Source organism: Microtus pennsylvanicus, chromosome 12, assembly GCF_037038515.1.
Source record: "Microtus pennsylvanicus isolate mMicPen1 chromosome 12, mMicPen1.hap1, whole genome shotgun sequence".
Lineage (NCBI taxonomy): Eukaryota > Metazoa > Chordata > Mammalia > Rodentia > Cricetidae > Microtus > Microtus pennsylvanicus.
The window spans coordinates 59953948-59967153 of NC_134590.1; the positions used below are offsets into that span (position 1 = coordinate 59953948).

Sequence of the window (13206 nt, forward strand, 5' to 3'; positions counted from 1 at the left end):
GAAAGTAGTTATGGAAATGAAACACAAATAAAAAAGGCAAAATATTGCAAAAACAACTTATTTTATTAAGTGCAAAACAAGCGGTAGGCAATAAATAGATTGCTCTGGTACAAGTCCACAGACGTCGCGAGCATCCTCCCAGGACACATTAAGGCAGTGAAGTTATCCCGAACATACAAATTTTTAAAAAGAAGAAGAAGAAGAAAAGAACGGAGGAAGGAAGGAGAGAAACGGTAACAGGTCCCTTCACGCATGCTTGGAAATGGCAGGGAGCTTTACACGAATTTCAGTTTGGGCTCAAAGAGAATGTCTGCTCCGTTTGGGAGCTTACAACAGAGAGAGTCTCTTACTTCGAGCTCTAGCACTCGGAATTCTAACAGCTCGTTCTGGTCCTTGGCGTCTTGTATTTCGCTCTTTAGCTGGTTCTCCTCCATCTCCAGCCTGTAAATCTGGGGCAAAGACACCTTTACATTAACGGTCTCCATGGTTGCCCCCATGCCCCAGGGATCCCTTGACTAGGAGCCAACTTTGGTGGGTGACCTTAGAGAAATGGGGAACTGCCCACCCAGGGAAAAGGCAAGGCTGGCCACAAGTCCATTTGCTGGTGAGCCTGGGATGAGGGAGAGACGTTGGGCTGGCTTCACCGCCTTAGCACCCAGCCTGGACCGGGACACTAGAAGCTCCTTGTATTTCTGCTGAACCAATGAGTGATGGGGAACTGAGACTTGGGGCTATCAAGTCCCTCCCTGAGACCAGTGTGAGGGAAGCCAGAGTGCAATGTGGGCACTTCAGCTACCAGAGCCCTCCAGGCCCTTCCAAGCTAGGCCTCAGGGTCAGCTGTGGCCAGTGCTATGGCAGGACCCGTGGGGGTTTTAGGTCTCCTACTCCCCCATAAAGTTCTTAGGAGCACAGGCCAGCCTGGGAAGAGCTTCCAGTGCCCCCATGAGAAACAGGACAGCTCTGGATCCCAAATCAATAGCAAAAGGTCCAATGCTGGGGTGATAGGCAGCCTTTCCTGTTCCTGGAGGCACCCTAAAGGTTCTGAGACCTGTCCCAGAGGACAGACCCTGCGTCTGGTCCTGATAGCAATGGGGACAACACCTTTCCTGTGAGAGCCACCCAGCTATGGGTCTCTGGTGTTGGTGGTATACTAAGCGCTCAGGGCAGGTGGGTGACCTCTGAAGTTCAGTTCATCACCGGGCCTGAGGCTCTCGTCCAGACATACCTTCTCCAGCAGGTCCTGGTTTGTCCTCATGAGTACCTGCTTCTCCTCTACCCAGGCAGAGTCCTGCAGGAAACACAGGGTATTTATTCACTGGTTCCAGCCTTGGCTGAGCCACCAATGCCCAGGATAGAAAAGACCACAGACATGGACAGAAGCTGTGTGACTTCATTGCCTTCTAAACCTTTACACCCAGACAAAAGCAACAGCATGTCTATGAGGAGTCCTTCTCTGCCCCCATAGGCGCCAGGTCCCCTGGGCCATTACAGGACACTGCTCCATGGCGGCCAAGTCAGTACCCTGCAGGACTTTGCACTGCCCACCGGAGTTTCCCTGAGCCACGCACATGCAGTGTGAGAACACAACACAGCCTCTATCCCGACAACATGGCATCCTCAGTGCTAGGCCAGAGCCCCAGGCACCGGCTCTCCCTCTCTCTCAGCATCAGGCTGGAGGAGGAAGAGGACAAGAGGAAAGGGGGCCTTCTCCAGCTCCTCCCTCTGACCCTGCTCAACCACTGAGCTAAGACTGGGCCAAGGTCTGCCCCCTTCACTCTGCCTCCCTAACCCCACCCCACAGGGACCAGGCCAGCCTCACTCAATGCTGGAATTTCACAATTCTCACAGGCCAGTGCTGGCCTAGGGTCTGACCAGCAGATGTGGAACATCCAAAAGACACTTGAGTCACCTCCTGGGGGCCTTCTACCTAACATCCTGTGCTCCTGCTGTGCAGATTTGCACATATGTTCGTGTGTGCTGTATAGATTTGCATGTATGTTCATATCCATCCACATTCCTCTCTGGGCACACTGTTCATTCAGAAGGCTGCAACCTTTGTCCCATACTGGTGCGTACAGCTTGATAGTTTCTCTCATCTTCCAAAGGGATCGAGTTGTTACTCCAACCTCCCCTCCAGACCACCAGATAAAGAAGCCAGACTATCTCCTCGAGGAGGGGTGAGCAGACCACAAACGGCAAGTGAGGTCATGTAAGGCCTCCCATTCCTACTTGACCCACCGGGCCCCTGAAGCCCAGGAGAGACCAACAGAATAATCATTTGCAGAGCCCAGTCCAGGGCACTAATCCACAGATCTCAGAGCAAATCAAACCTGCTACTTTAATCAAGTAAGTTTTGGGGCAGTGTGTTACACACCAACAGCTAACTGATAAGTTAGCAGAGCCTGGTCCCAGGGGCAAGGGCTCTCTGGTAATCACTGGTCCTTTCCTTTTACACACACACACACGCACACACACACACTCACTCACACACACACTCACACACATATGAACAAACGAGGCAACATCAGCCTAGAAGAGGGAAAGTGAGGCCATGGGAAGTTAGAATGGGAGCTTGGAAAAGCCTCATCATCATCCCGGCTCTCCACTAGCCCACTCCTGACCTGAGTCTGCCACCTTCTCACTCTGTGGGTAAAGGAACTGAGGCTCAGAGGCTATGCAATGTGTCTCAGTCACAGGAGTAAGGGGCGGAGCCAGTGCTTGACTCAAGGCTGTGTGTGCCCCTCCTGCCTCCAGGGAGCAGGAGCCACAGCTGGGGGTCAAGTGCCCCCACTCTTCTCACCTGGTCCTTTCCTGAGGGCTTTGTGGTAGCTCCTGGGGAGCATACACGGACTCAGCTCACTGGCACTCTGCCCCTATTTCTACCTCGCTTGCTGTCCTCAGCCCTCCCCATCACCTCCCCATTGGGGTTAGGTCGGCCGGAGCTGGCATTGAGCCACTGGGTAGGTCTACAGCCAACACTGTCCCCGACCTCAGAATTTCTTCCAATCCCTTCCCTTCTCACTAGTCTCCCCTACTCTCAGTGAGTCCCCCTCAACTCTGGACTCTCGCCTTAGACCTCTCCATACCCCCTTAGCCCCTGACTGAAGGCAGGAGCAAAGACCCTATGGATACCCATACCTGCGCACTTGCCTCAGCATTTCACAGGCCAGGGGGGCCATGTGACTGGTTTGGGCCAGTGCACTATGCTGAGGCCGTGGCAGTCACCCAACCTGCTGACAGGAAATAAGTTCTAAGCAGAGCTGTTCCAAGATGGTGCCTCTAACTCTGGGTCCCTAGGGAACCTGGAAAGTAGAAGAGCCTCTGCCTCAACAGGCAGCAACAAGAAAGGCCTATTGGCTGCCTCCCTATCCTACTGTCTACTAGGCCTAGCCTAATCTAATCAGAGAGGGTGTCCACTAAGGTGACCAATCTGGACTCTCCCATGGCACAGTCACAGCCAGAGCCTGTTGCTATGGGCCCTGCCAAGTGGTCCTCAGCACTTCAATTATATACAGGCAATTAAAACCTTGTCAGAAACAGCAGCTTTTCTTCAGGTTCCAGTCAAAAGAGCTCTTGGCCTGTCTCAGTTCTAGGAGTCACCTTCTGTTTCCATGCATTTGGCAAACAAAGAAAAACCAGGCAAGACAGAGGGGAACGCTATGACTGTGGCAACACGTTCCTCCCCTCAGCACGCCAAAGATATCATCGGAGCCCAGAAACACCACGGGGACAGAATCAGGAGGGGCACAGAGCCCATGTTCCTGCTTACCTGTCCCTTCTCAACCAGCAGCTTCTCCAAGTCCTCGATTTTGGCCTGGCACCTCAGCAGGTCAGCCTGAAGCTGCTCCCGAGTCTGGAAAGAAAAAGACCGGGAAGTGAGCAAGTCACTTGCAGAGGTGACACACAGGCTGCCGACCAGACAATGCCTGGAACACGAGAGTTTAGGGTGGGAGGGTCCTGGTGCACACAAGTTCACACCTGCCTACTGGAGAGTTGGGGAGGGGGAGAGTCCTGGTGCACACATGCTCACACCTGCCTACTGGAGAGTTTAGGGTGGGAGGGTCCTGGTGCACACATGCTCACACCTGTCTACTGGAGAGTTTAGGGTGGGAGGGTCCTGGTGCACACATGCTCACACCTGCCTACTGGAGAGTTTAGGGTGGGAGGGTCCTGGTGCACACATGCTCACACCTGCCTAGTGGAGAGTTTAGGGTAGGAGGGTCCTGGTGCACACAAGTTCACACCTGCCTACTGGAGAGTTGGGGAGGGGGAGAGTCCTGGTGCACACATGCTCACACCTGCCTACTGGAGAGTTTAGGGTGGGAGGGTCCTGGTGCACACATGCTCACACCTGCCTACTGGAGAGTTTGGGGGGGAGGGTCCTGGTGCACACATGCTCACACCTGCCTACTGGAGAGTTTAGGGTGGGAGGGTCCTGGTGCACACATGCTCACACCTGCCTACTGGAGAGTTTGGGGGGGTCCTGGTGCACACATGCTCACACCTGCCTACTGGAGAGTTTAGGGTGGGAGGGTCCTGGTGCACGTATGTTCACACCTGTCTACTGGAGAGTTTGGGGTGGGAGGGTCCTGGTGCACACATGTTCACACCTGCCTACTGGAGAGTTTAGGGTAGGAGGGTCCTGGTGCACGCATGTTCACACCTGTCTACTGGAGAGTTTGGGGGGGAGGGTCCTGGTGCACACATGCTCACACCTGCCTACTGGAGAGTTTAGGGTAGCAGGGTCCTGGTGCACACATGCTCATACCTGCCTACTGGAGAGTTTAGGGTGGGAGGGTCCTGGTGCACACATGTTCACACCTGTCTACTGGAGAGTTTGGGGTGGGAGGGTCCTGGTGCACACATGCTCACACCTGCCTACTGGAGAGTTTAGGGTAGGAGGGTCCTGGTGCACACATGCTCACACCTGCTTACTGGAGAGTTTAGGGTGGGGGGGTCCTGGTGCACACATGCTCACACCTGCCTACTGGAGAGTTTAGGGTGGGAGGGTCCTGGTGCACACATGCTCACACCTGCCTACTGGAGAGTTTAGGGTGGGAGGGTCCTGGTGCACACATGTTCACACCTGTCTACTGGAGAGTTTAGGGTGGGAGGGTCCTGGTGCACACATGCTCACACCTGCCTACTGGAGAGTTTAGGGTAGGAGGGTCCTGGTGCACGCATGTTCACACCTGCCTACTTGAGGGCTCTGAAGGCCATCTATAGCTGCATCAACAAAGTGAGAGCTAAGGGGTCACGGGAGGCAGTGGCTCTAACTCCCCCAGTATCAGAAAATCAAGGACAGTTTGGAGGAGTGCTGCTCTTCCAGAACCAGCCAGACAGAACTATACGCCTCAGGGTCCCAAGGCTAGCTCTAACAAGATCACTCAGCATCCATCCAGCTGTGACCTGCTTTGCAGAATCCAAGCTAGGTGTGCTGTCAGAGCCCTACAATCCTGGCCCTTGGAGGTGTATCAGAAGTTCAAGGTCATCTGGAAAATCAGGAACCTACTTCTTTTTCTGTTCTTTTTAAAATTTGAAACAAGGTCTCACTCTATAGCCCAGGATAGCTGAGAACTCTCTATGTAGTCCCAGATGACCTCCGGATAATGGCAATACTCCTGTTTTAGCCTCCATGTGCTGAGGTTACAGGTGTATGTCACCATGCCCAACATGTATTATGAAATCTCAACTAACTGGGTAAGTGGATGATGTTAAAAGACAAAGAACTTAAGCCCACATTAAAGCCTAGAAATTCACCTGCTGTGACCCAAAAACATCGATCTTTCATTGTAGCAGAAGTGGCCACATCCCCTCAGGAATCTTGATTCCTGCATGTTCCCCTCCCCCACCCGGATCTGCTACCACCTCAAGTCCTGAGTGTGAAGCTCTCTCCGGAGACGGTGCCTCCTGCCTACACCTGCGGTCTTCCTGAGACCTGCAAGCCATACTATTCTATATGCATTCAGCTACCCAAGCCCTCCCTGTGTGGGGCTCCCAAGGCTGTTTCCAGAGCATTCTGAGCCGCAGTGGCATGGTCCCAGCTCTCAGTTCTGTTGGGAACCATCTGGGCATCTTCGGTCATCTCGCTGCCTTCCTGAGGCTCAGCTTTCTTCTTCAGGAAATGGGACTGATTCATCCTAACTCATGGGGAGCAAGGGACCGCACTGGCCCCAAGTTGGTGCTCTCTGGTGTCTCCAGTACTCCCAGAGGACGTCTTGTGTGTCGCCAAGGTGGGAGAAGGGTCAGTGGGAGGAAGTTTCCAGAAAAATTCAGCTCAGCACCATGGATGTATGGCATGAACTGAGGTCACCTGCAGTGCCTGAGCCTGAGGTACCCCAAGAACCCCTGAAAGTGTTCTTTGGGGACACTGGAGGAGAGGAGGGACCTTGGATCTGCAGGATCCAAGATGGAAAGGACTGAAGCCTGGAAGACTGGCTGAGTCTATAATTTCATCACTCCCTAAAACCCCATCCTATTTTAATTTATTGTGCATGTCTGCATATGTGGAGGGCAGAGGACAACTTGAAAGAATCAGTTCTCTCAGCAGCTCGAGTTGAGAACAGCAGACTTAGCAGCAAGCCCCTCACTGTTTAGTCCTCTGTCTGCCCCCCACCCTTCAATGCTGTAAGTGTTCTCTCTGGCAAACAGACGGCAGCTAGGAGTGAGGGCTACGGGATCCCAGGTTCCCTCCTGTTCCCAGTCTCCATGCCCTTCCATCAACAAACGGACACACTTACCCGGGCCTCCCTCTCGGCATCCAGCGTCCCCCCCACTTGCTCCTGAAGCAGGGCGTAAGCCCTCTGCAGGGCCTGGTACTCCCTGGTCAGCTGGCAGAACCTCAGATCAGCCTCTTCTCTGGTTGTGGTCTTAACCAAACAACAACAACAAAAACAGTCAAATCATGGCTTAGGTGACTTCAAGAGACAGAGTCAAGATAGCAGCAAGTGCCCACATCTCTCCCCGGTGTCTACAGATGCCCAAGTGAACTGGTCATGCCAGGAAGGAATCAGGACCTGGAGTGAAGGCTACTGGGAGAAAAGGTCTTCTCCACCTTCAGTCCTTGGCCCCAAGCACTTGCAGGCCTCCTGGGAGCCAGGCTGACTCCACAGTGAAGGTTCACACTGAGAAGGGACCTCAAGTCTTTTCTGAGAGTCTCTGTTCTGGAGACAGACACCTGCATGCGGTCGTGAGAGGATGGGGCATGGTGACTGATGTAGCAAGTCACTATTGCAGATAGCGACACTCAGACAGGACCTGGCACTCATGGTGTTTCCAACATGGGTAGGCCCCTCCAGCCATAAGCCACTGAATTTGAGGCCAGTGGGATGACTGGATGAAGGTGCGTCTTCCTGAGCGTCCTGATATCATTCAAGAGGAAACTCCAAGGGAACGGCCAACAGGAGTTTGAATGGACCCAACCATGGGTCTGTAAAAGGCTGCTGCCCAAGGAGCTAGGACAAGGAGACACAGGACGTAATGCCTAGACTCACCCTGGAAGTGCAGGGAGCCTTCCCAGCAGGGCACATGTGACTCCATCAGCACTTGCCACAACCAGATGGAATCACCCTGACTCCAGTGCATACCTTTTACAACAGGGCTCAGGAGACAGCCACTGAGAGGTACAGGGAGAACAGGCAGAGGAGCCTGCTGTGGGCTGCGGCGCCAGGGGAAAGTCTGTTCTAGAATTTATGAACGTCACCCTGTGTGACCACTTCTGTCACCTATGTGGGGGCAGCAGTAAGAAATAAGCCACGTGTAATTGTATCTGCAATGCTGAGGCACAGGGTCAGTAGCTGGGTGTGTCCTTAGCGGTCTGAAGTCTCAAGGGAGATCCACTCTGGGAAAGATGCTCATTGGTTTCCCCGCAAGGCAACAAGAACCAGCTTTCCCTGCTCTGGGGCTCTGATAAGGCACAGCAGGACTGGCCCCAGAGAGGAAGCAGCCCTGGCCAACGTGAAGGTGGGAGGTCCCCAGCATACAGCTGTTTGCTTACCTCATCTAAGTCCTCCTCAGGCGTGGCTGGGGTTCGGTCCGTTCTATCAGTGTTGTAGGATGTCTCGGACAGCGTTTCTGAGTCCACGGACTCCTCGTCAAATCCAAAAAATGTCTCCACAACATGCTTCTGCAAGAGATCGTGAGCATGACATCAGGAGCAGGAGAGAACAGCTGCCTATCCGTGCCAGCCCAAGGCAGAGGGGCTCAGAGCCCATCTACAGTTGCAGAGGACAGAGCGAGCTGCTAGGGCAGCTGAAGATGTGGCTAGTGTAGCAATGACAGCTTGGCAGGAGGTGCCACAGGTAGAGAGGTCTATGCAACTCCTGGGTTGGCCTTAAACACAGGGTTCTCTGAGCCTTAGGTCCCTCCCGGCAAGAGATGAGCTGACACCCTTCCGGCACAAAAGGGGACCTCATCCATTCTGCGGTGCCAGCACCAGGAGCAGTCTAAGAGCTGAGTGGGACGTCTGGCTCCAAAGGGAGCTGCGACATGGGTTGCCGGGAAAGGGGCACATGATCAGGGGAGCTGAACAAAGACCCCAGGGCTGAGCTCGAGAAGCAGCTGCATGGCCCATGTCCTTCCCAGGCCTGCCTAAGAGGCAACTTTTCTTACCTTTTGAGGACAGCACACTCAGAACACTTACACAATCAGAAAGAATAGTGGAAGAGCCCCGAACTCATAACCTCAGACTCCACAGTTTGAATGTCCTCTGTGACCAATGACACCTCTCTCACTCCAAACTCTACAGGACGTGGGGCTTTACTCATTTGTTCACTCGCTCACTCATTCATTCATTCATTCATTCATTCATTCATTCAGTAATTGCTGGCTGAACAGATTCTGTGAGCCAGACAAGGTTGAGCCTAGAGATGCATGGTTAAAACCAGGCGGGGTAGCAGTCAGGGGATTGCTAGCCGCAGGAGACTACCACCGTCAACCATCAGTCTCCATGCGCAAACCTGCTCCTGGCTCTAGGTACACTGCTCTTTATTCTCTTCCTAAACAACCCTCTTTGAGAGACTTCCTCGCCTTCACAGAGGGCTTCCTATGCCCGTGAGAGAACAGCAGCCTCACTGCGGTGGTCAGCTCTGGGCTCCCAGAAACTCCTCGAGTTCCACACCTCCTCCCCACCCACAGAGGAGGAACGGTGCGCCTCACACCCCAAGGGCATCTCCTGCTCTGCAGGTTGACGCCAGTGTGCATTTGCAGTCACACGTGTGCAGATAGAGCACATGGAGGTTTGGGTCAAGAGTAGCAGTACCACGAGGAAGTCCCTTTCACGTTGCAGAGAAGGGGCAAAGAGGGACTCCTCGGCCACCTTACACAGTTGAGGTTTCTACAGAGGGTTTTACAAGGCACCAACTATCTCTCTCCACCAGAATGTTCGTCAAGTGATTTGGGGTTTGTGTGTGACCTCTTTGAAGGTTGACACGGCCAGAATTTACTGGGTATCCCCCTGCCTTCGTGCCCAGGTGGGCTGGAAGGTAGGGCAGTGAAACCAGGCTTGGTTTCATCTAGTTCAAGTGGCCTTCAGAATTCTCCCCTGCCCTCAGAAAGGAAGTCCCAGGCCCACAGGTATTAGAAACTCCAGGGAGCAATGGGGTCTACACCGTAGCTCACCTCTGCCCCAAGCTCCACACCCATCCCTGCTGTCGTGAGCTGCTGCCTGGCCAACCCTGTTTTTCATAAACACTGCTAATTACCTGGCCTCTGGGGACAGAGCTGTGAGCTGGCTGTGCTAACTGGTGGCTGATGGAGTGAGGTCTCTGCTCCTCCCCCTACCAAGTGGGCCCCAGGAAGATTCTAAAACGACATACCTCCCAAGATCAGGGCACGGGGTTTGTTAGCATTCTGGATGTGTCTGGGGCTAACAATCCTGCTCCATTACCTAGGCTAACCTGCTTCAGAAAGCCAGGGAGACCGCTAATTAAGTATCAACGACAGCCTAATCACAAGGTTTTTACTGCTGATGTTCCCAACTCAGCAGCCCAGGGTCTGGCCCAGATGGAGCCTCACAGCTGACCAGCCCCACAGAGAGCCGTGCTGCACCAAGGGAAGCTGGGAGCTACTTACAGGGTGGAAGCTGGCCCAAACCAAGAGTCTCAGTGAAATCCTGCCAGTGGAAATGAATCCATAACTATGTACAGTCGTGCATTTCCCCAGCAGCCCCAAGACAGCTGAGTTCCGGCACCTGTCAGGCTCTCAGAACAAGGGGGTGGGTCAGGACACGTGGGTGGATCGGTACACGTGGGTGGATCGGTACACGTGGGTGGGTCGGGACACGTGGGTGGGTCAGTTTGTCTCCTTTACAAACTCCTTGTTGCCTTATTTTCCTTTTTAAATAACGTCTCACGTTGTGCAGGCTGGCCTTGAACTCCATCCTCCTGCCTCCACCTCCCACAAGGTGAGATTACAGAGGTGTGCCCACAGGCTGTCCCATGCCTGGAAGAGCTCCTTTGTCTAAGCAATGAGATGACAGAGAAGTCGGTACAGCCACCCCACCTGGTACAGCTTCACACACACAAGACAAAACAGAAAAACCAGCTTGGTGTTTAAAGTGAACATAGTGGCTATCTCCTTGAAAAATAGCAAAACTTGTTCCTGGCTGTTTCCTCGACACACAGGAGGCGGCCCATATCTGCTTCCAGAGGCTGGGGGAGAGCCACCAGGAAATGTTGCTTTCTGCAAGCTGCCAAGTGGTGGCCTGTGCTCCTTGATTCTAAGCTCCCTGGGCATGTACCCCCTGCAACTCTTAGACAGGAGAGTTCCCAGAATTCACAGATGCCAAGCGCACTGGCTGTGAGGGCTTGCCCCCTAGCTCACCCTCCTCACAGCGCAGGTCAGTCTAGCCCCTCCCGCTCACCCTTCTCACAGCGCAGGTCAGTCTAGCCAACTGCATTTCTATGAACCAATCCAAAGTTTAGAATGTGGTTTGGGGGCTGGGGGTGTCTTTTGGTTGGTAGAGTGATTGTCCAGCATGGTGGGAGGGTGCGTGGCTGTGGGGTGCTGGCAGCTATGAGTCACTGAACACACAGCGTGTGATGGAGGTAGAGACTGGAGGGTCAGAAATTCAAGGTCATTCTCAGGTACGTGGCTAAGTTGGAGGCCATGCTCACTGAGCTACTGTGAGATGTGTGTGTGTGTGTGTGTGTGTGTGTGTGTGTGTGTGTGTAATGTAATTTTCACCAAAATGCCTGCAGATCAAATATTTCTTCTCCACACACACACACAAGCTCACGCTTGGCAAATAGAAGGAAATCCTCTCTCTCTCTCTCTCTCTCTCTCTCTCTCTCTCTCTCTCTCTCTCTCCTGCACTAGACCCAGCATCTCATCAACTCCTTTCTTTACCTTCCCAGCATCCAGTCAGAATCACCTGAGAGATACAGGATCTTCCAATGGCAGCCAGGAGCTGCCAAGACCCTCCGCACCCCAGCGAGCTGCATACCTTCATGCCTATAGGTCATCTCCTGGCAGCCAGAGAAGTAGAGGCACACGAGGGCACAGAGGCAGAGGAAGAAGGAGAAATAAAGCACAAACAGTATATACTCCATGCTGGGGATGGTGCAGGCACTCCTAGCCTGTGCTGGCTGGACAGGCCATCCCCAGCTTCTCTCTAACCCCAGGAAAAGGCACTCCTCACAGCTTCCTGAATACTGTCAGCAGCAGAAGCTGGAGGACAGGGATGCCCCAAGGGTGTCCCCTTGGTAGCAGCGATGCTGCCTTGGATCGGCTCCCAGGTGCTGGTGACAGAGCTATCAACGGGAAAGAGCCGGTTTCCAGGCCAGCCCCAGGTATTCATCATAGAGCACAGCTTCTAAACCAGCATGTCCTCTGGGAACTTCCCTCCTAGGACCCAGCAGCCTCCATTATGCCCATAACTGTTGTCAACAGTTTCGGGTCCCTGGATAACTGTCAAGTCCCTGAGCACAGCAGTAGCAACGGTACCATGATGAGAGCCTGCTGCTCTGTGCCAAAGTCACAAAGAACTGGGTGCCTCCTCCCTCGCCTGTCTGGGACATCTTCCAGCTAATCGCCATCACCCATGGGTGTCCTGGGCACACACAACCTATTGTTGTCTCTGAAGTGCTTATTTGCCTTAGCACTTACACGGCCTGGCACAAACCACTACAGAAAGTCAAGGGGAAGCCGTGTCTCCTAAGTTACAGGGGAGTCACCTGTCCCTGGCCTAGACAGAGGTCCAGGGTTAAATAAAGACACGCAGCCCTTAGAGAAGTGCTACTAGGGCAGGAGAAGTGGCCCCTCATCTCTCCGGCACGAGGAAAGGACCAGCCCTGCAGACACACTGGGCATAAAATGTACGGCAGCTTCGTGTAGTCATTGCTCTAACCTCTGGGCTGGTGGGGTGCCGCGCTGGCAGCTGTGAGTCACCAGACACACAGGACACGATGAAGCCACACAAGCTCCTGGGGCAACAGCTGGGAAGGACTACCTAGGAGCTGTTTCAGCTGCAAACAAGCACGGGGATAAAGGGGCCTTTAGTTGCTGAGAAGCAGCAAAAACCACACCGAAACACAGTGGGATGCCCTAGGCAGGAAGTCACACCATAGCAGCGCCTGCTCCTGAGATGCCCGCCAACCCTCTGGCCCTGCCTTCCACAAGCAGCAGATTTAGCCTCTAGGCCCTGGCTTAGGTTTGGATGACTAGGGGTGCTGTGAGCGGACTCATTACTGTCAACAGTAAGGCGGGGTCCCTACCTAGAGAGGAGGGGACTCAGACTGGGCATGGCCAAGCAGACTTCACAGTCCTTCAGGGTGGATAACACCACAGGAGACTGACACTGGCCCAAAGGCTGGACTGTGGATTAGAAGGGCCTGAACATCTGGATTTAGCAGGCCAACCACGATAAGCCAGGTAGTTTCAGCTCTCAACCTTGACACAGCCTAAAGTCATCAGAGGGATCCCCAATTGAAGCACTGCCTTGATAGGAAGTGCCCTTAGTCAGTCAGCCACTCTGGAGGCACCTGCTCTGTGCTGGACAGGGAAACAGGGCAGGGGACACAACCCACTGTGCCTGCTATACACAGGTAACTCACTGCCGGTGCACTGTGAACTTCTCTCTCGATTTGGGGGCCAGCGGGAGATTCCGATTCTTTAATTCCCAGCATTCCAGCACAGGTCCGGCTGGCACTCCTATCTGAGACGCTTGGGGACAAAGTCTGAGCTTTTCTGACTGGCAGAAATTTTTAT

At 53.7% G+C, this 13206-nt stretch overlaps 1 protein-coding gene across 11 annotated transcripts in view; it reads right to left on the minus strand.

Annotated features, from left to right (window-relative positions):
- Positions 1-13206, minus strand: part of Jakmip1 (janus kinase and microtubule interacting protein 1) — a 120550-nt gene that overhangs the window by 20120 nt on the left and 87224 nt on the right. For all 11 annotated transcript variants that reach the window (XM_075943733.1, XM_075943729.1, XM_075943734.1 and 8 more), the window contains exons 9-13: positions 7997-8125; positions 6741-6869; positions 3770-3853; positions 1226-1288; positions 351-449 (exon numbers count right to left, since the gene is read on the minus strand). In XM_075943733.1, coding sequence (XP_075799848.1) covers positions 351-449; positions 1226-1288; positions 3770-3853; positions 6741-6869; positions 7997-8125 — 504 coding nt within the window. The remainder of the gene's footprint in view (positions 1-350; positions 450-1225; positions 1289-3769; positions 3854-6740; positions 6870-7996; positions 8126-13206) is intronic.